Source organism: Bacillus rossius (genome assembly GCF_032445375.1).
Source record: "Bacillus rossius redtenbacheri isolate Brsri chromosome 4 unlocalized genomic scaffold, Brsri_v3 Brsri_v3_scf4_1, whole genome shotgun sequence".
NCBI lineage: Eukaryota > Metazoa > Arthropoda > Insecta > Phasmatodea > Bacillidae > Bacillus > Bacillus rossius.
Window position 1 is genome coordinate 22,788,117 of NW_026962010.1, and position 20,952 is coordinate 22,809,068.

The 20,952-nt window shown below is 37.6% G+C and overlaps 1 protein-coding gene across 1 annotated transcript in view; it reads right to left on the reverse strand.

The window, feature by feature from the left end:
• LOC134541500 (excitatory amino acid transporter-like) overlaps window positions 1-20,952 on the reverse strand; it is a 73,453-nt gene that overhangs the window by 23,318 nt on the left and 29,183 nt on the right. The window contains exons 2-3 of the mRNA XM_063384994.1: window positions 17,462-17,579; window positions 15,294-15,402 (exon numbers count right to left, since the gene is read on the reverse strand). Coding sequence (XP_063241064.1) covers window positions 15,294-15,402; window positions 17,462-17,550 — 198 coding nt within the window. The 5' untranslated portion in view covers window positions 17,551-17,579. The remainder of the gene's footprint in view (window positions 1-15,293; window positions 15,403-17,461; window positions 17,580-20,952) is intronic.

The window sequence follows — 20,952 nt, forward strand, 5'->3', positions numbered from 1 at the left end:
TTTGATGTCCAAAGCCTCTTCACTAATGTGCCAGTAGCCGAAACACTCAGCATTGTCAAGGCGAAATTGGAAGCTGATCCAACCCTAAAGGACAGAACTATAATACCAATCCCATCCATCATGGAAATGATTACCCTCTGTGTCACCACAACATATTTACAGTTCAAGGATATTTTCTACAAACAGACCGATGGCATGGCAATGGGCTCTTCTCTTTCACCATTTATGGCCAATATATTTATGGAAAACTTTGAGCAAGAAGCACTTAGCAAAAGTAATAGCCCTCCAAAAATCTGGCTCCGTTATGTGGATGATACCTTCACTGTCTGGCAACATGGACCTGAAACTTTGGAGGAATTTGTGAACCACCTCAACTCTCTGAGGCCATCAATAAAATTCACATATGAAAAAGAAACCAAAGGTAGCATTCCTTTCCTGGATGTACTAGTCAGCAGAAAAAACAACAGCCTGGAAACAAAAGTATACAGGAAACCTACGCACACAGGCCAATACCTTAATTTTGCATCCAACCATCCCAAAACAACAAAAACTGGCATAATTCACACACTAACCAACCGAGCTGAGATTATTTGTTCTGATGAGAAATCTATTGCGGTTGAACACAATCATATAAAAAAAGAACTCATAGCCAATGGTTACCCTGTCAACACCATCAAACAGCATTTGAAATCCAACAAAACACTCAAATCCACAGAAACTGAGAAACCTGCAGGAACCCTAGTTATTCCATATGTTCAAGGGCTTTCAGAAAAAATAAGACGCCTAGGAAATAAATATGGACTTCAAACAGCATTCCGTTCTAAATCTACTATTAAAAGTATTGTTACCAAGGTGAAACCAGCCACAGAAAAATTACAAACTCACAACTGTGTGTATCAAATCCCCTGTGAATGTGGCCACATGTACATAGGTGAAACTGGCAGAGCTCTATCCACCCGAATCAAAGAACACAAAAACAACTGCAAGAAGGGTGAAAACCTAAAATCCAGACTTGCTGAACATACATGGGAAAATAGCCACAAAATTCTCTGGGAAGACTCCACACCACTCATACAGGAATCCGATAAAATAAAAAGGAAAATCAAAGAATCAGCCTTCATTATTAGCAATAAAAATATTTTCAGCCAGCAGAGCATTGAATTAAAAAATATGTGGATCCCTTTGATAAAGAGAGAAACATCCCTGCAGCACAAAACAATAGCCAATACTCAACCCACCATAACCAATCCGCTTTAACTACATGGTGCACAGCCAATGGGGAGACAGCTCGTCTGTCATTGGCTGAGCAAGATGTAGCCCTTTCTCTGATAAATACCCTCATTTTCCAGCCCCTTCTCAGTCGCACCTGTGTTTCCGTACCATGTGCGTCTCTGCCTGAGGACAGGAGCAGATAGCAGTTCCCGAAACGTCGCTTGTTTCTGTTTAGGTAAAACTATTGTATTTGTTTGTTTTTTCGTTTTGTCATGTTTTTTGTCTCGCTTCAACTGTTGTGCTGAATTATTTTGGGTTTCAATATTTTTGTGTTGTCATCATTTGTGGGGATTTTTTCGTTCTCTTAGTACATTTTTCTTTGTTTTTTCTTTGTTTGCTGACCATATTCCTGTTTCGGAATATTTTGTGGTGTTCATATCCTTGTTGACAACAGCAATTGTTTGCTTAATTTTGTGTGTTTTTTGTATCTTTTTTTGAGTATTTTTATTTTTATTTATTTATTTTATTTATTAGTTTTTCTTCAACAGAAAAAGTTCTTAGCAATGGCGTATGTCCAAAAACTTACATCAAGTCATACAAATACACTATGTAGTCAAGCCAGATAGAACTGTATCCTTTCAAAACAAAAATAAGAATGTTAACCATGTTCGTAGCATGCCCCGGCAGGCCATGTTCCACCGCTCCTGTCGCAGGACTTGCACGGAGTTTCGCAGAGTCACCGGCCCCGTGACGTCCTTCAGGAGTTCTACAGCTTGCACGATGAACCACGCCGCCACTCTTCTCTTCACTGACGGAAACACGAAGAAGTCGAAGTGCATTAGACGCTTGTCGCTGACGTCACCTTGACCATCGTTGATAAGTCTTCGCACTCTTGTGCGACACCAGTGCCGTATCGGCACCGCATACGTGCAGTCACTTATTCTGTGCAAGGCTGTATCAATACTACCACAGAGCGCGCATGTAGGGTCGTCTGTTAGATGTATCCTGTATTTCCGCATTGCAGTGGCTGTTAGATTATTGTAGAAACTGTATGCTGCCGATCGTAAATCTGAAGAAATATTATTGTCCGCAATAATTCTCCAAGTTCGCATCCAATGGATACTTAGCGTGCGACTTACTATGACTGGTACTGTCTCCCAGGATTGTATGGTTCTGTGATACAGATTTTTGACTGAGGCAGTTGAGTCTTCAGGCACGGCTCGTACGACAGTAGCAAGCGCGTCTAGGGCTCTTCGGTATATGAGCGGCAGTCGCCCTGCTTTCGTCCAGACAGTTTTCTGTAGATACGCGTACATGTCCGTCTGTCGCAATACAGTAGCGATAGCTGTTGCGTGATCAATTGCTTCGCATTTTGCGCAACGATCGACAAGTCCCAGCCCCCCTTGGTTTGTAGGTAGGTAGAGTTGTGGTCTGGCTAATTTAAAGATATACGATTTCCACAGAAGATGTCCGACGTACGATAGAACACGAGCAATATATTATCTCGGTAGAGGAAAAATATGTGTCATATACCACATCTTTGCAAATAAAAAGGTATTTACCAGCGATACCCTTTGCAATATGTTCGTACGTCGAAAGATCATGCTTATTTTACTAGTGCGCAATTTATTTGTGACTAAGTCCCAGTTATGTTGCACAGTACGAGCTATATCTGCCTGAAAATACACACCTAGTGTTTTGATCTTATCCATGGATCGAAAAGGTCGTAAATCTTCAAAAATTACGTCTGTGCCACTCAGCTGCAACACCGCCGTTTTTGTAGCATTGACACACGACGGAAAATTTGTAGACAATTTGCAAATGTTTTGATTTCATCTTCGGATCTAATGATGCATGTGATATCGCCGGCATACGCATTAATTTTAAACGACATGTGGTTTACAGGAAAGCCTTGCAATTTGGTTTCTAACATTCGACATAAAGGTTCGATGGCAACAGTAAATTAAACCATTGACAATGGACAACCTTGTCTGAGAGAGCTCTCAATCGGTATAGGGTGCGTAAGAAAACCATTTACAATCAGCCGAGAGGATATTCCGGTGCATACTATTTTGACACAAGTTATTGTAGTGTCTGGGATTCCAAAATCGGTCACCACTCGGCCAATGAGACATTTAACAGACCGAGAATTTAAATAGGTATAGACATAAAAATAACAACACACAGTTTCGAGCTTGTAATATTTGTATTTGAAGGAACAATAGCATTACCTACTTCAGGCATTGCCACCAATTTTATTTTCACTACTTGCTACTAGGAGCAATAGTGTCAATTAGTGCACAGATTGTCTTTCAGAGGGCACTGCCAGAATCTTGTATCTAAAAATTAATACTAGGAAAACTAGTGTCATGTAGCACACAAATCATAAACTTGCAGAGGTCGCTACCACCACAGTGGTTAAAATTTTACCCATTAGAGTGCAGTAGTATTTACTACCATGACATCCGAATTATAGTTGGTAATATTAGTCACCATATTGAAAATCTGTAATTATTAACTTAGTAATTCGGAAAAAATACAAAAATTAAAAAAAAATAATTTAATAACTTATTGTTAAAATGGATTACTGTCCTGAATTATATCCCAGGTAATGTAATAAAAATTTAAAAACTAAATACTCTTTCAATAAAAAATGGTGAAATTTCCTAAAAGAGGCTTAAATTCCTCATAAACGTGCCTCTAGTTAGTCGATTATGACACATTTACCGCCATCAGGAAATTACTAATTATTAACTAAAAAATTTGAAAAATTAAAAAAAAATAAACATAAAAATATATCATTTAATTTAAATTTTAATTATAATAATTTCAATAACTTTGACATCACTATGCCTACAATGTCGGGTATATTGGCCAAGTGTATCCTAACTACGACTCCAGGTCATTCACCATGTCAAGCGTGTAGACCAAGCGAATCAGAAATAAGATGCATTCGTCTTCGACACTTTTCATATTATTCTAACAAATATGAATAATTTAAAGCAGACAAGACAAGAGTTTTCAAATCGTCAGACCTACAGGATGTATATAATGTGTAACAAGAAAATAGGAAACTAAGTACCTATGTTTTACGCTTACTATAGAACCGAAAAACCACGCAAAAGTATCATTTCTATTACAAGACCAATAGGTTTTGATACATTAAATATTCAGTCCTGACTACCAACATGACTACTTGTTAATGAGAAAAAGGACCTACATTTGTATGAACATCAACTCAGTAAGATATGAACCGATCCCATAAAAAGGATACTACCCAATCAGTAAAAATACGAGTTAATCAAAGGAATACGATCTCATCCATAGGATACGATCCCATAAGTAGGAAACGATGCAATCAAAGGTATACGAACTCATCAGTAGGATAGGATACAATTAGTAGATAAGATGAAATCAAAGGAATACTATCCCATCAAAAGGATATTCGATCTTTTAAGCAGGATACAATCAACATGATATCATACGATATGATCCCACCAGTAGAATAAGTTCCCATCAAAATAATACGATCGTATCTATAGGATAGCTCCTATCAGTAGGATACAATTCCATCAAAGGGATACGATATCATCAGTAGGAAACAATCACATTATTAAGTTACAATTATATAAGTAGGATACAATCCAATCAAAGGGATACAATCCTAAACAAGAAATACAATCCCATCAAAGAGAGATGTTCCCAACACGAAGACTTGATCCCATCAAAGAATACGGTTGACAGGATACAGTAGGAAACGATCTTATCATTAGGATACCTTATCATCAATGGGAAATGAACCCATCAAAGTTGTACAATATAATCAGTAGAATAAAAACCTATCAGTAGGATAAGATCCCATAAGTATGATACCATCCGATCAAAGGGATACAATCTCGTCAGAAGAATACGATCCCATCAGGAGGATGTGATCCTATTAAAGGGATACGACCCCATCAATAAGAATCATGCCCATTAAAAAGTTACTATTTATTTGATAGGATATGATCCCATCAATAGGATAATAACCTATCAGTACGATACAATCGGTAGGATATGATCGCAGGATACGATAGGATTCAGTTTCATCTGTCTACAATGGCACCATAATCATATGGATCCAAATATTTTAAATTAAATTTTGCACGAAAGCCCTTGATTGCTGGAATGGATTTATTATTACTCTCCATTTTTTAGTCATTGGAGACGATTCTGACATCTTAAAGTTAGAAATTGTATTATGAGGACTCAGTCTTAGCCAGAAATCAGATTTCAAGAAGTAACACAATCATTTTGAAATTCAATATATATATTATTTTTAAATTTTATACACATTCAGGTAAAACAAGTAATTATTGTATGTAGCCAGCTTTCCTCAGTTTTTTGAGTATGGAGACTACTTCGTTGATGTGCAAATAGTTTCTTACACTAAGCGAAGCCAGCACGATAGACCAATATGTTGTGAACCTTCCATCACGTGAAATCAATCTCTTCTGCTGCTGTCATATTCCTTGCATTTTCAAAACTAATGTTTTCAAGATCTTTGAATTCCTAAGTTTTAATACCTACCTCAAAGTCACTATCGTCATCGTCCCAGTGAAAACAAGCTAGATCAGAATAATGCATTTTAATGCTTCAACTCCATAATTTTTGTCTCATTGCTCAATCACAGTTTTCTGTTTTGGTAGCTTCAAATTCTGCTATATTGTAATTATTTTCTGAAAATGTGTTGTTATTGTCATTGTGTACCCGAAGATAAATAAGTGTGAGCCCCTACTAAATGCGATACTGTCCCGCTGCGCACGGAGTGCGTGGATTACTTGAGGGCCGCTGCCTCGTCGGTTCGGGGCACTTCGGCAATCTTCGGAACTCCCGTCCAGTGGTCGGAAGCGAAAATGGCGCTCATAGAAGCCGGCTGTCCAGGCTATTCTGGACGTTTCGACGGAGGTGTCGAAATCGTCTGAAGAGGTATAGAAACCCCTCCTCAGCTCGTTCAGCAGGAGAAGCAGCCCAGTGGACGATGGACGACGCCGAAGGCTGCCACGGGAACACCTCGTGAGCCTCGCTGACTACACTTTGCCTGAGTTGAAGAAATAGACTGGTCACGCAAAGTTGCAGAATCGACACAGAAATTGGGAGACTGTGGCAGTAAGGAGTAACTTGTCGTAATTTATACTCGTTTACCAAAGTTAAGCGCTCAAGCAACTACGTAGTTAAGGTCACGAGGGCAGGCAGCAGTGTGAGGTTTCGTGAGTTTCAGGCAAGCGAACCGGACTTAACATGGATTGTTTTTGATACTAAGCAGTGTATTTGAATTTTTCACCAAAAGAAGGTGCTAGAAGTTAAAGAAAAGTGTTTTTTTTTAATTTGTGGGTTTTTAATCATTGTGTTAATTTTCGAATTTGATTAATTAACTTCGCAAAGAAATTACATATTAAAATTATCGCTGGAAATCTAATTAAAAATAATCAAATTTATCTTTTAGACCTAAAATGAATTCATTGGCATCAAATAAAAGATATATTTTCATTGCTACATTAAACATATAATAAATAAATTTACGTAAGAAAAATTTCAATTTGAATCTTAAAATTTAATATTTTTGTGATTTCATATATTCGCAGGTATCAAATATAATTTACATTTGCATAATATTTAAAAAATTACATTTTAAATAAATATTTCGTGTATATTAAATTAAAGTGTTTGTTCTATTCATCAAATAACTAGTTCGCAATATTTTACTAACATACCATAATAAATCACACATAAGTGAACTGCTTTTAACTACAATTAAAAGAGACAGAATTAAAAATTTATTAGTATAAATTTAAATACAAAGTTTTTACAAAATAATAAATCAAATTAATTAGAATTGTATCTTCTGTCATGCATGAAATAAGACGTACACCAGTACTGCACGTGACGTGGTTGGACTAGATTGAATATCTCGCTGTCTTGCTAATGCGACGGAGAAAATATATAAATGCAAGTAAGTGCACTTATCCCTGAAACTGGCCTCGTCATCGGTTCTCAGCGGCATTCCATGAGGGGGGAGGGGGGCGAGAAGGATGATGGAAGGATACATCCCCCAAATATTTTTAGGAATCCTACAAAAACTATCATTTTCGCCAAAAAAAAAATAAATAAAGAATTTGAAAGCAAAAAGCATGTTGTATCCAACTCCGCTCCACACCCCTCAAAATTTTTTTTCTGCGTACGCTACTGTCGGTGCTTAATTTCAGAGCTTATTGTTAAACATCAAAATGTGACAGAAGAATTTGTGCTTACTTAGGATTGATAGTGTATATAATAGGTCATTTCTGAAAACATAAGCCTGCTAAGGATCGCGACTACCATCTGTACAACGACCAACCTAATGGCGCAATGCGTGACACGCGTCCTGCTGTAACAGCGACACTCCCTCTGTAAACAAATGACGGGCGGTTATGGGCGGTTAACTGAGCCTCCCCCTCTCATAAACCAGAGCACTGCCACTTACAACAGCGCGGTGATAGGCAACAATTACAGCGCGAACCAATCAGCACTCGTCAGTCGCGAAAGGAAGGCCTGGAAGGGGGAGAGGACTTCCCGCCACACGCTCTCTCACGCCTGCCTGTAACGACCTTGGCTGGTGGGCGTATACATCAAGGCATCAGTGTCGGGTACACGCAGCAAGGCATCAGTGTGACCTTGGCTGTCGTGTGCACGCATAAAGCATGAGTGCAACCTTGGCTGTCAGGTGCATCTAGGTTGGCCCGGCTAAACAACCCAGAACAGTAACAAGATAATTTGATCTGTGGAACGTTGTGGAACGATGGCTTTGGAATTATTTTTTTAAGTTCGTCTACCAACATTGAGGATGAATTATTTTTCCTAAGAGAGTATTTTTCTGCTAGAGTTTTAAAATAATTTTTTTTTGGACAGCAATTTGTTTTATTATAATTTTTTTCCAAAACAACACATGGATCACAACTTACATATGTCTAGGTGATTTCTGCACATTTTCACTGTTGCTCTTCGCTCGATTGTAAATAAAAAAATCCCTATGTTAAGTTCTTAACTAAGGCACGATATCCCGCGGATGGATCCTGGGAGGGTGATGGCGGTCACTCTGGGCCGATGCCGTCGTCTAGAGACGAACTTACAGTTTTATAAAAGTCCAAAAACATATTAAAATATTTACTCTTCGGCCTGGCTCCAACCAACAGGCGTGAAATCATCTATTCGTAAAATATAAGTTCATTTTCGTGAGATGTCAACGACTCGACCGCATGCGGAGACAATCAAGGACAACTATGTGAACAACGATGTTGTCTTCCCTTAAAACTGGGCGACACGCGTGTCATCCGACCAATCACAAAACAGTACCAGGTACATGACCATTTAAGGAAAGTGCGTTTATAAAATTTGTTCCCTTAAAATTTGGAAATTAACATCACACCACAGCACGGCTCGTCCTGATTGGCTGGCGAGGCAGCGCCCAGCGAAAGTTCTAGTTCATTGCTACGCAGTCGTGGTCTACGCTCTGGGTTTTCACAACAACCCAATAACTTGAGGGTTACAAATATTTTACTGGCGACAGAGTATCGAGTCCGTGTCTCGCCTGTGTCTTCCCTTCTTTTTAAACCTTCTAGAATATTCAGCCTCACTAACCAGAATATGCTTTAAGATTCTTAAAAACGTTATTAATAAACATTAATTTTCACTGACCGAGCCAAATAGAGAAAAATTAATGATAACAAAATAAAGAAACTTCATTCAACTTCATATAACATCTAACCAAAATTAATGTATACTATTTAAGTACAAACAAAAGACATTAAGTGCCTTTGCATAATAAAAGAAACTAGAGTATAAATTAATTATGAAACATGAAGAAAACATGAACATAACACTTTGTGAGTTAAGATGTTATTACTAGCAGAGGTCAGGAATTATGCTATGCTAAAGCTTGCATTTGGACATGAGGCCTGCATTAGATTTTGTCACCGCATGGGAAGTGTACGAATGTAACCGGATAATTTTGGTAATTATTATGGTGCTAAGGGCTTTACATAAAGTTCTCGAAACATTTTTATGATCTCACTTAAGAAAGTATGTGGTCAACTATTTTGACGACATAATCATTTATAGTAATCAGAGGAAGAACACATAACAAATGTGAAGTCGGTTCTAAAATATTTCAAGGAAGCCAATCTTACCGTCAATCCTGATAAAGTAATCTGGTCTCAGGAGCATGCTAAACTTTAAGGCTTTATTGTTCATAATGGTGAAATGTTGCTAGATTCTGAAAGAATGAAACCTATCTTCTCATTTCCGACGCCCAAATAAATGCAAGGCGTGGGAAAAGTTCTTGGTACAGTCGGTTAATATGGTAAATTCATTTGTCGGAGGAGGTTTCTCCGCTAAATATATTTTAAAACAAAAAGATTGTGCAGTCTTTGCGTGGGGGAGTGAACTGGTAGAAGCCTTAAATAAAGTAAAGACAATCCTCTCATCACAGCCAATATTACAATTACTTGATTTTGAACAATAAATTTGTACTGCATGTGGATGCTACAAATTTAGCTCTTGGGGTGTTTTAGCTATGGGAAAAAATGGAGACTTTTGCCAGTAGCTTTTGCCAGTAAGATACTTGGTCCTACCGAGTATCGATCATTCGCTTATAAAAAGAGACCATGGGGTGCGTGTGAGGGACCGAAAAGTTTGTGGACTATCTTGAAACAGCTGAATTCAAACTATGCATCGACAATGAAGCTCTAACATGGTTATCAAAGTCAAAGAAACAATTAAGGCAACTGAAGTAGCTGGTGGAAAGTTTGAGCGATTTTATGTTTATAATCAAACATGTGTTAAGTACAGTGAATATAATGGCCGACTCACTGTTTCGAATGTACGATCCCGCAGAATTTAACTAGTCAGAAACCGCAGGAAAACGTACCACATAAGGACTAAATTTGTTGTGATTCATATCGGAATCCTTTATTTATCTCAGGCAGAGGAAAAGTTGAGATCCGGAGTGACAACGAATTGCCGAAGAAATACATGTTCAGATCAGTAGTACAGATTGTATAAAGAAGGGACATTTGGGTTGGGTTAACAAGAGCCGTTAACTCCAAGCTCTCGTACTGGAGAAATTAATGGACATGGTTTTCGACTAATATCATCGATCATATTATTGGTCTCCTTTTGGTCAAGAGAAAACAGATAAAGGTATAACCTAAAAATTCTATTGCCCCAATGTACAGAAATAATTTCGAGAGAAAGTAAACAATTGCGAGATTTATCAGTAATGTTAAGTTAAAAATACTCGAGACTTATGACCATTTAGTAGTTCACCTCCCACTTTCGTGTGGGAGAGGGTGTTTATGAATTTATTGGGGTGGTCACTCAGATCCAGTCTCTTAATGTTAGAGGACGGATTTTTGATATTCGTGTTGGCGTTCGCTATGATCAATTAGAAGGCAGGGAGTATTGTAAAAATCCTTACTGAGTGAGCCTTCCCCTTTTCTTGGGTCACTGGCGTATTTTGTCATGGATAACGGTAAGAAATTTATCTTTGTGGCGATAGGAAATATGGCTGTTTCTGGGGAACACATCCAGTGCAACTCAGCCCTTATCAGTCGTATGACTAAGGTGGCTTTGAGTGCATACTATCATGAGAGTAAAGAAAATTGAAATTCGTCCCGTAATGTAATTATTCAGGTCAGGATGTTCTTAGACGTGATTTGCTACACCCTATGATAAATACCTGGGAGCTTCATGTGGATTAGCCGCCCAAAAGGGCAGATACGACAGGCAGGGAATACTTGGTTGGGCGAGTGAGGTTTCCTCTAAGGCCCTGGATCTGATTGGATAGGACTTACACTTGGTGATGGTGATCCGATCGCTTGGAGCAGACTCTAAGGCTTCTCTAGCCCTCTGAAGAATCGACGTTGTGAGAGACGAAACAGTTCCGGTTACTAGCCTGGACAGCTAAGAGAGGTTGAATAGTCCTCCACCAGACCACGGATTTTAAGGGGTCCCAGTGAGATGTGATAGTACGGGGTAGGCACCAGCAGTGCTGATATGGTCAAAGGGCTAAGAACACAGCTAACTGTCTGGTTAGCTAAGTGAGGCAGGGGGCCAAGGTGGTGACTATGCTGGGATGGGTAGCCCTAACCTCTGGTCATAGCTAAAGCTCTAACACCTTTCCTGATAAAAAAGGGGGAGCAATTCCTATACAGTTCTGGCTCCATCTATCGGCTCTAGAATGTTTGGATACGGATCTGTAGGTTGACTTCTAAACTACCCTATAAGGGCGCAGACTTGGGAGGGGAGGTAGAGGATAAGCCAGCCTTCGGGTCAGAAACACTGCTAAGGCTCCAGTCTACAGGAGGAAGCGAGTGTGTGCGTACTCGCCAGGTGGACGAGAAGCAGTTAGCCGCGGCTGAACGAAGGAACAACCTGAACCAACGAGTGGTTGGCTTGATACCCGTCCACCCGCACCGGGGAGCGAGCAGCTACTCGCACTCCAGACCGGAATACAGCCGACCAGCGAGTCACCCGGAGACGACGAGTTGTAGTTCCGGAGACCAGCAGCTTCGGAGGAGACCAGAGCAGCGACTGGACTCCAGAGAGTCGCCGGAGAGGATTAGATGCGGAACAAACTACAAGGCGAGTAGTAAACTGTTGTCTGCCCACAGACTCAGTGGGAGCACAAGGTGCGTGTAAGCCGAGGGATCAAGACAAGAAACAACGTACTGAAGGTTGTCTAGCAGTTGTAGACAGTTGACATGACAACAAATAATAGTTTTTCTAGCGTGTTTAACCTGACGAGTAAAGGGAGAGTCGTAACCAGATGAAATAGTACTCGCTACGTGTCGTTTGGATGTTCTATTCCCGTAGACAATTTGGAAAAAAAGGCTATGAATAGTAATTATGATATTTGTTGTAATTCTTCAAGTGTGCACTTGAAGGGTCACTAGTTATTCTTATGTGTGGCATAGGAGGATGGAGCCAGGAGACTATGTGTGCAGTGTAACGACTACATTACGTCAACATATATGCAGATTATTTACACTGTTGTTTTAATGGTTGTGCCACGTACCTCTGCATGTTGTTTCCCTTTAGCTGGTAATTATCCTACCGCTGCAATAAAAGAATAACCTGGTGAAATAATTGCGATGTTTTTAACATAGAGCTCTTTGTAAGGAATCTGTATAAGTAAATAATATTTTAAGAAATAATATTAAAATTATTGCGTATTGTTTTATTAAATGCCTTATTAAAAATTAAATTTTGTGAAACAAATAATAATTTTTTTTTATTGTGGTTGTAGATGAGCTTCGGACTTCAAACTGATTTCATATTATGTTATTACTAGCTGCAATACCCGGCGTTGCCCGGGCTGAACACAGAGTGAAAGAGACATTTTACGAAATCAGATGTAGTTAGTAATTGTCTTCTTAATTTGAATGTCAAGCGTGAAAATTAATTTATATCACTTTCAGATCCCGACAGACGTTGTTCTGCCAGTTTGAGTTATTTACCTGGTCTGTATGTAATTTAGACTTTATAAAGCAATATAGAAAAATCTGAAAAATAAGAGATTACTAATATTGAAAAGATTCCATTATCTAGCTAATGCTCGGCCTGCATTGCAATGCCTCATTCAGTTTTGTTTTGTAATATGTTTGAAGTAGGTCCACATATAAAAATCATCTATCCATCTCTCTATATATATTTATCTCTTTCTACATATATATACATCTATGTATCTCTCTATCTCTCTCTATCTCTTTATATCTACATATATACTTCACACTATCTCTATATATTCTATATATAAGTCTCTATATAGCTCTATACATCAGTAGGTATATCTCTTTATCTAACCCATTTCATTCTCTATACCCCGCTCTATCTCAACTTATCTATCCATCTCTATCTCACTCTATATATATACATATCACTCTATCTCTGTCTCTCTTTTATATTTAAATAAATTGTGTCATGCGTGCGCACTTATACAACAAAAACAGACGAAGTGCCGCTATATAAAATGAAATAAACACATTTTTGACACGATTCGTGCTCCAACTATTGAAAAATAGTTATACCGTCTCAGTAACCTTCATGGGCATGCGCATAACAAATCACCAACATTTCATCGCAATCGGATGAATGGTTTAGGAACGCATACGGCACAAACAAACGAAAATTAAAGACATGACAAACGCATCAAACGATAGTGCGTTTAAAATTCAAGGCAACTATATCTATTGACAAAGTTAAGAACAAAACTGTTATTAGCGCCTTTATTTTGCTAGCCGCTGCGAGCTCCACTAAGCGGACTGGTCTCACCAACGAGAAATATATTAATTTGCCAGACATTACTATGACGTGTATGATCGTGTCAGACAGAGAAATGACACTCACTCACTATTACTATGTCTATGACCTATGATTTTTTCTATTATAAAATGAAATTATCATTTTTTCACTCCCTTAGGGATGGAATTTAATATTAATATGGGGCCTATGTGTTAATCCAGGTTATAAGCTAGCTGTAGGCCAAATTTCATTCAAATCCATTCAGTAGTTTTTACGTGAAAGAGTAACAAACATCAATCCTTACTTACAAACTTTCGCGTTTATAATATTAGTAGGATTCCGTTATAAAAATTTAAGCAGTGATTTACACCAGACTCTTATTACCTTAATATAATAATCTTAATCTACTAATGGTCTTAAATTCCTGTAGTTGATGAGACTGACAAACTTGCTGCAGGTTCCTCAAGGCCGGTATGCATCTTTGGTGAGAGAAAGTATTTAAGATGTAATACGTACGTATTTAAGATGTAATACGTACGGATAATGTTAAACTAAACAAAGTTTTACAACCTCTGCAACACTTGTGATTGTTGTTAAATGATTTCAGTAAAATAATTCGAGCTAACCACTTGCTACAAAATTTAATGGGAAAAACAATGTAATCCTTGATTATTTTAATGAAATGATTTATGACAGCGACTAGTTTTTCGATGTTGTAGAACTTTGCTCATTTAAAATTTATCCAGATGCTTAATGTTTCATTTCAAATATTTTATTATTACCAATACAAAAATTGTTCTGTTACAACTTCACAGGCGTATTCCAGTTATAGGAAGCTCTTTAGACAATAAGTCGTTTATATATTCAGGTTTTTTTCCCACTATGACTCTGCAGCCCAAATTTGTGGGCCTTTTTCATACTCAGTCTGTATACCTTCAATATCATTTTGTAAGAAGGTTCTGTGTTGACGGACGCTCCAACATATTAACTGATGAAATCCTCTGCTCGATTTCTGTTATGCAATAATATGCTCACATTATTGGGAGTTAATGGTATTCGTACTGTATCACAGCGAAAGCTAACACAGTGATGCTCTTCTGACCACCCTCTTTGTTACTTTTGGTTCATCAAACACCACGAACTCTCCAATCACAACAGTAGTAACACAATGTCTTTGCCACGGATACGCAAGATGCATCAAAAATTCAAAAGCTCATAGCCATGGGAACGAAGAAAGCATCAACAATGAAATGGCGAAATTTAATCAAAACTTGCTAATCTTTTGCGGTATATCACGGCACCTTCTGCGTGGAATCTAGTGCAAGGGTCACTCAAAACGCCCCCCCCCCCCTTTCAATGTGACAGCTAGGAATGAGATATCACCTATATTTGTCATGCTTGGTTATGAAAAAAAGGATATGGTTTTTAATTGTTATATATCTCTGGCTCCCATCACCGTAAGGAGATAAACCTTTACGTAAATCCATAAACTTTTGAACACAAAAAGTTCCATTGAAATTGGTTCAGTAGTTTTTCCATGATGTTCGAACAAACAAACAGACAATAAACAAAGAGACTTCTGTGTTTTATGATTATATATCCGGCTTCTGTCCTCGTAGTGAGATAAAATATATATTAGTTTTTAAGACAGATCAGAAGCTCTCAAAAGCAAAATCGGTGGATTAGTTTTGGCGTCAACCTCAAGAAAACAAACGAGGAAACAGACTAACTAACTACAGTATAGAAAGAAAAGCAGTACTGACCTGGTCCGTCCATGACCGCAGCTTGATGGGGTCAGGCTTGGAGGCGACGCTGCCCACGGGGAAGAGGACCTCCTGCAGTTCTTGTTTGTTGTCCTCCTCCTCCGCGGACCTGCATCGTCATACCTTCCAGCTGTTTCCAGCTGTTTCCAGCCCTGGACTCCAGACACCGCGACCACATCACGGATCATGCTTTTTATCCATACGAGTTGGTTATTACGTTTACGGAATATTTATCATTTTACACCTTCAAGACTATACCTGAAGGGCAAACCTAATATTGAGTATTTTTCTTTTTTTTTAAATATATTAATACGCCGTTGATATACAAACAATTATAATAATTACTAGGTAATGCACGGCATGCGTTGTTTGAGGTAGGTATACATATATAAAGCATCTCTGTATCCTTATCTCTAATCCTCTAATTGTCTATGTATATCTCAGTATCTCTCTCTATATCTCTATATCCATATATATCTACATCTCTCTATCTATCTTTAGCTCACTATCTCTATATATACATAACTGTGTATACATATTTCCCTCTATCTCATATATCTCTTCTCTATAAACTTATATATCTTTATATATCACTCTACAGCAATGACAGTATTAAAAATCTACATTTTTAATCTACTTATATGTTTATCTATATTTTTACCTGTGGCAGTGGTGATACAGGAATATAAAATCTCGCACATATTCGAATGCAATGTTGAGCCAAAATTTCAAAGCAATAGATAAAGAACTTGCTGAGATTTAAGATTATACCATATGAACATTTACTATTTTATTTAGAATGATGTTATTATATACAACACCTCAAACCATTAGGTTAATGTAATATTCCATTTTGTCATTAGTTAACACACTTATATGTGTATTACACATACGTGAAAATAATTTTTATTTGTTTCTGAATTTTAACTTCTTATACAGCTTTATATTTCCCCTTTTAAAATGATGCGAATGTGTGATGCATTTTGGGCCAATAGGAATGTGAGCTGAAACATATTTACTAGACAAGTCAAATTTAAGTGCCTGCACGGCTCTATTCCACCAATTTCACTCAACAAACCAGACGTATATGCAACTGGTAAACATGGCGGACGTTGCTGTAAGCAGGCGGGGTTTTCCCGGAGTACTCCCAATCCTCCCAACCATTAATTCCACCAGTGTTCAGTTGGGATCTCATTACCCCTCGTCAACATTAGTTAGTTACCTCAATGTCGCTGACATGTGAAGCTAAATCGTTCATTCGTATATTCATTCTATCATTTTTTGTACGTTCATTCTATAATTCATTCGTACATTATATCTATAATTCATAAATAAATTCGTACTTTCATGAATAAATGCTTTCATCCGTACATTCATTCTATAATTCGTTCGTACATTATTTCTATAATTCATACATAAATTCGTACTTTCATTAATTAATGCTTTCATCCGTACATTCATTCTATATTTCATTCGTACATTATTTCTATAATTCATAAATATATTCGTACTTTCATTAATTAATTCTTTAATCCGTACATTCATTTCATAATTAATAGGTACATTCATCAATTAACTGATTGAATCATTCATTTGTCCACTCGTGCCACTGCAGGAACTGCAGAGGAAGGTGGACGCCTGGTGGTGCAGCAGTCGGTGGGCCGGGCTCTGCGCTTGTAGCAGTTCCCGCGCACTGAGCGACAGGTCGCGGCGACCTGAGAGCGGTCGCAACCACACAACCAAGAGGGAGAGATAAAGAAGTGCAACTCTTACAGCAGGAAATGAAAACACGTTTTGCGTGACATGTGACGCCATCTGTCGGATGGGCCCATAACTACTGGCAAAAAAAAAAAAAAACTCGGCCGGGAGGTTCCTGTCCGATGTGTTAGGATTATAATTTCAATTTATTTGACCACTAATTGCTTAGTAACATAGATTTAAACTGTACAAAAAGAAACTCTTAATGCTGTTTTCTAATAAAAAAATTTATGTTCTAAATAAATTAGTAGGAGATGCAAAATTTCTGGCATGCCACACCATAAAAATATGTGGCTACCAAAATAAAGTAAATCAATTTTCAGTGGTTTGTTTGCCTCTCAGAATCATTGAAGCAGTGTTGGTAATATATAATGAAAGCTGCCATCTAGCGGGATGGGTGTCGGTCTCACCCGTCCTCGCGGTCCTGGCCGGCCTGGTCCTCGTGCTCGGCCCCGGGTGCGCGCGCCACCGCCTTGCCCGCGGGCACCACGGAGGACATGGCGGGTCTCCCTGGCCGCCCGGCCTACTCTGCGGACAGCAGAGCCCCTTCGCTCCAGCGCACTCCCTGGTTCTGCACGCGCTTCCTCAAGCAGCTTGTGGCCGTGCAGTCGCCATCATCAGGTAACTGCTCCCTGATGATAGCGACTGCAGGGTCGACCGTCACGTCGGTGGATTAGTCGCACAAGGACACGGCTACAACCCAGAAGCCAAGCTGCTTCAGACAGTGGCCGTGAAAGCCTGCGAACATTTAAGTGTTTCCTGTTCTGTAAAGTGTTACATTTCACATTTACCATTTACCGGGTATATTAAAAAAAAAAAAGACTATTGCCCATCTCTATTTTTTCTTGCTTTAGAGCTTCATTTCAAAATGTTCTAAATACCATTGTACTGTATGTGAATTTTATTTTTGGTGTTTCCGTTAAAACAATATTGAAGTCCGATAATCCGACAAAATTTCTACTTCAGCTGGGCCGTGATCTCAAAACTTCTGGATTAAAGGTATTTCTCTGTTACGTACTATTATCACAAAGAGTGGTTGTAAAATTGTTGGTTTGTAAAATGCAGAACTCGAAAACGTATGTACCGAATGAAGAAATAATTTCACTGTTATAAAGATACATAATACCAAATTGACTCAGTCTGTGTTAAAATAAAGAGCACGTGTAACTCAGTACACGTGATAGAAGTGAAACCTCTTTGGCAATTTAAACCTCGACTCATGAGCATTTCGTACGGGGTAAAACGTCAGAGTGACAGAAAGAGAGAGAAAGAGAGAGAGAGAGAGAGAGAAAGAGAGAAAGTAGAAAATTTTGTAATAATGATTAATTAACAATAAATATTACTCAATGTTGAAATACTCACCTCACAAAAAAAAATAAACTTTGCTTGTTGCTGTTTCTTCAAACTATTCTGTCATTTGGAACACGTCAAATCTCTAAACGAAATATAAAATTCGTAACAGGTAGCGCTATCTATGCTGGTTATGTAGGGACTTTCTCAATAGCGCTCTCTACGCTGCTGGTTTAAGGAGGAACGCGAGTGCACTGGTAGCAAATATAAAATTTAAGGCATTCGCAGCTGAATGTATAGGATACATATATCTATTTTCTGAAACAAGCGCATGCACATACTCTCTGTATTATTCTTTCGTTCATCTCTCACTCGGTTATATTTTGTTTTTGGTGGAGGACGAATCATTGCACAAAGTGGATAACGAAAACGAGCCCAGCAACATATATAGCTCTTTGGCCAAGTACTTATTCTCTGTCCTTTTCGCGTCAGAAACAATGTTTCACGTAAACGTTGCATTAAAATTTTGGCTTGAAATTTTACTCTCATCGTGCCCAAAGAGGTTTCATTTCAAATACGATCTTCCAAGCGGATGAAAACGACGAAATTGGCCGCTATTTTGCATAACTCTGATTTAAACCGATGGAGATACATCAAAATAAGCATGTCGTGCTGACATATGGTGTGCTCGAAATATGGTTTCTTACATCCATACTAGTTGTGGAACCCGGCTTCGCACGGCTAAGTTATATGTTAAAGTTAAATATGCTGCCAAAAATATAATTTAAAAAAAAAAGAACACAGTGCAAGTATAAGAGCATCAAGTGTATGATTTTTACATTATAATCAATTTATAGGAACGTGAGTATTAATTTCCATTTATTTTAATTATTCCAAACAAATTTTGTGAAGTTAATGCAATGCCAGTTGTTTCGGAACAGTTTGGTTAGAATGAATTATTGTGATATTTATAAAAATTTAAATTTGCTCTAAAGGATGAAGAAATATAAACAAAAAAATTGGCTCACTTGTACTCTGGAGCATACGTAATTGCGAAACACCAACTTATAGTACATAAGTATAAGTAGAGTGATGAGCGGCCAAGAAAAAGAGTAAAAATCAACACTTGTGTTGCGGAGCAACATGGCTACCAAACAAAATTTATTTTTTATTCACGCCGTACTGACGTGAATGGCGTAACGATCCTAGCTTGAAAAAAAATTAGAATTTAAAACATAACATAAAAAAGTAATAATGGAATTTAAGAAAAAATGGCTACTCAAACAACAAACAGAAAAACTCTATTTTTATTATAGATTTCTGAAGAAGGTACCCAGCGTAGCCCGGAAGTGGCTACAATTCATTCTAGAAAATAATATAAGTAAAAAAATGTATGTTTTTTATTGAAGAAATGAAAACACTAGTGGATGTGGTATGTGGATATTTTTGTTTAAACCGGTTGCAAACAGTAATTTTTCTCTCATTTTAACATCAAGTGTGCCAAATTTAATCAAGAAGAACTGAGCTCGATACAACAAAATGTAAGCCCAAGCCTAGTTATTATTTTTAACGCAGACATAATGGTTTTAAGGCATTTTATTATTTACACTAGTGATATATAAACAAAAATAAATAATATTAAAATGTGCCTGTTCCAAAATATTTATTGTTTAGAATTAAGAATCAAGTATTTACTGAGGGATGATTTTAAGAAAAGGAAAAAAAGGTTTCGACATAAATGCACTTGCATTATTAAATTAATATACATATGATTTTAATGTTTTTAAAACCTACTGTTAAGAAAATTCATACAAACTTTCAATATCAATCTCACCATTTCAGGGATTAAATTTCACAAATGACATACAAGCCATAATACGCTTTTGGGCAAAATTTTCAGTTCATAGGCCTTAATGTTTTGGAGATTTCGTGATGAGTGAGTGTATTTGTATTTTAAACGTATTAAGATTTGCTCAAATTCCAACAATTATATTTACTTGATATATATATATATAAAACAAGTGAATATAATTGTTATATCTTTATGCTGTCTTTCTATAATTACCTTTGCCATCACACTGTATTCCTTAAATAAATTTTAATTTTGAGGACCAGAACCTAAAACGATTATTTGAACTTAATATTAATATAGATATCAGTTTATAAAGTGGTTATTAATAAAAGCAAAGTTCAGAACCTTGCATCTAGAGGCGATATCGCGCTAGAAGCACCAGCGAGCGTCGCACTTATCATACCTTCTCACTAACAGAAATACACCCCTGATTAAGCGGGCCCCTTAAGGCCCAAACAAAGAATTTTCCCGGTCTGTAGTTTTACCTTATATACGTAAGTACATTTATATAAATATAGACACTTGTGTATTTTTACCAAGCGTTTTATTTCAGTCAATGAACCCTCGTAAGGCGTTTACCGTGGCTAGTATACGATGTAGACATATTCTTGTCATCTGCGCACGGGACTCACATTGGCTCACAATTTCTCACCAGAACTGTCAAATTCATATGTTTTAAACATTTACACGTGTTTTTTTACAAATAACATTTAAACTATTTGCTAAAATGATAGAATACCTATAAATTAATTACTAGTC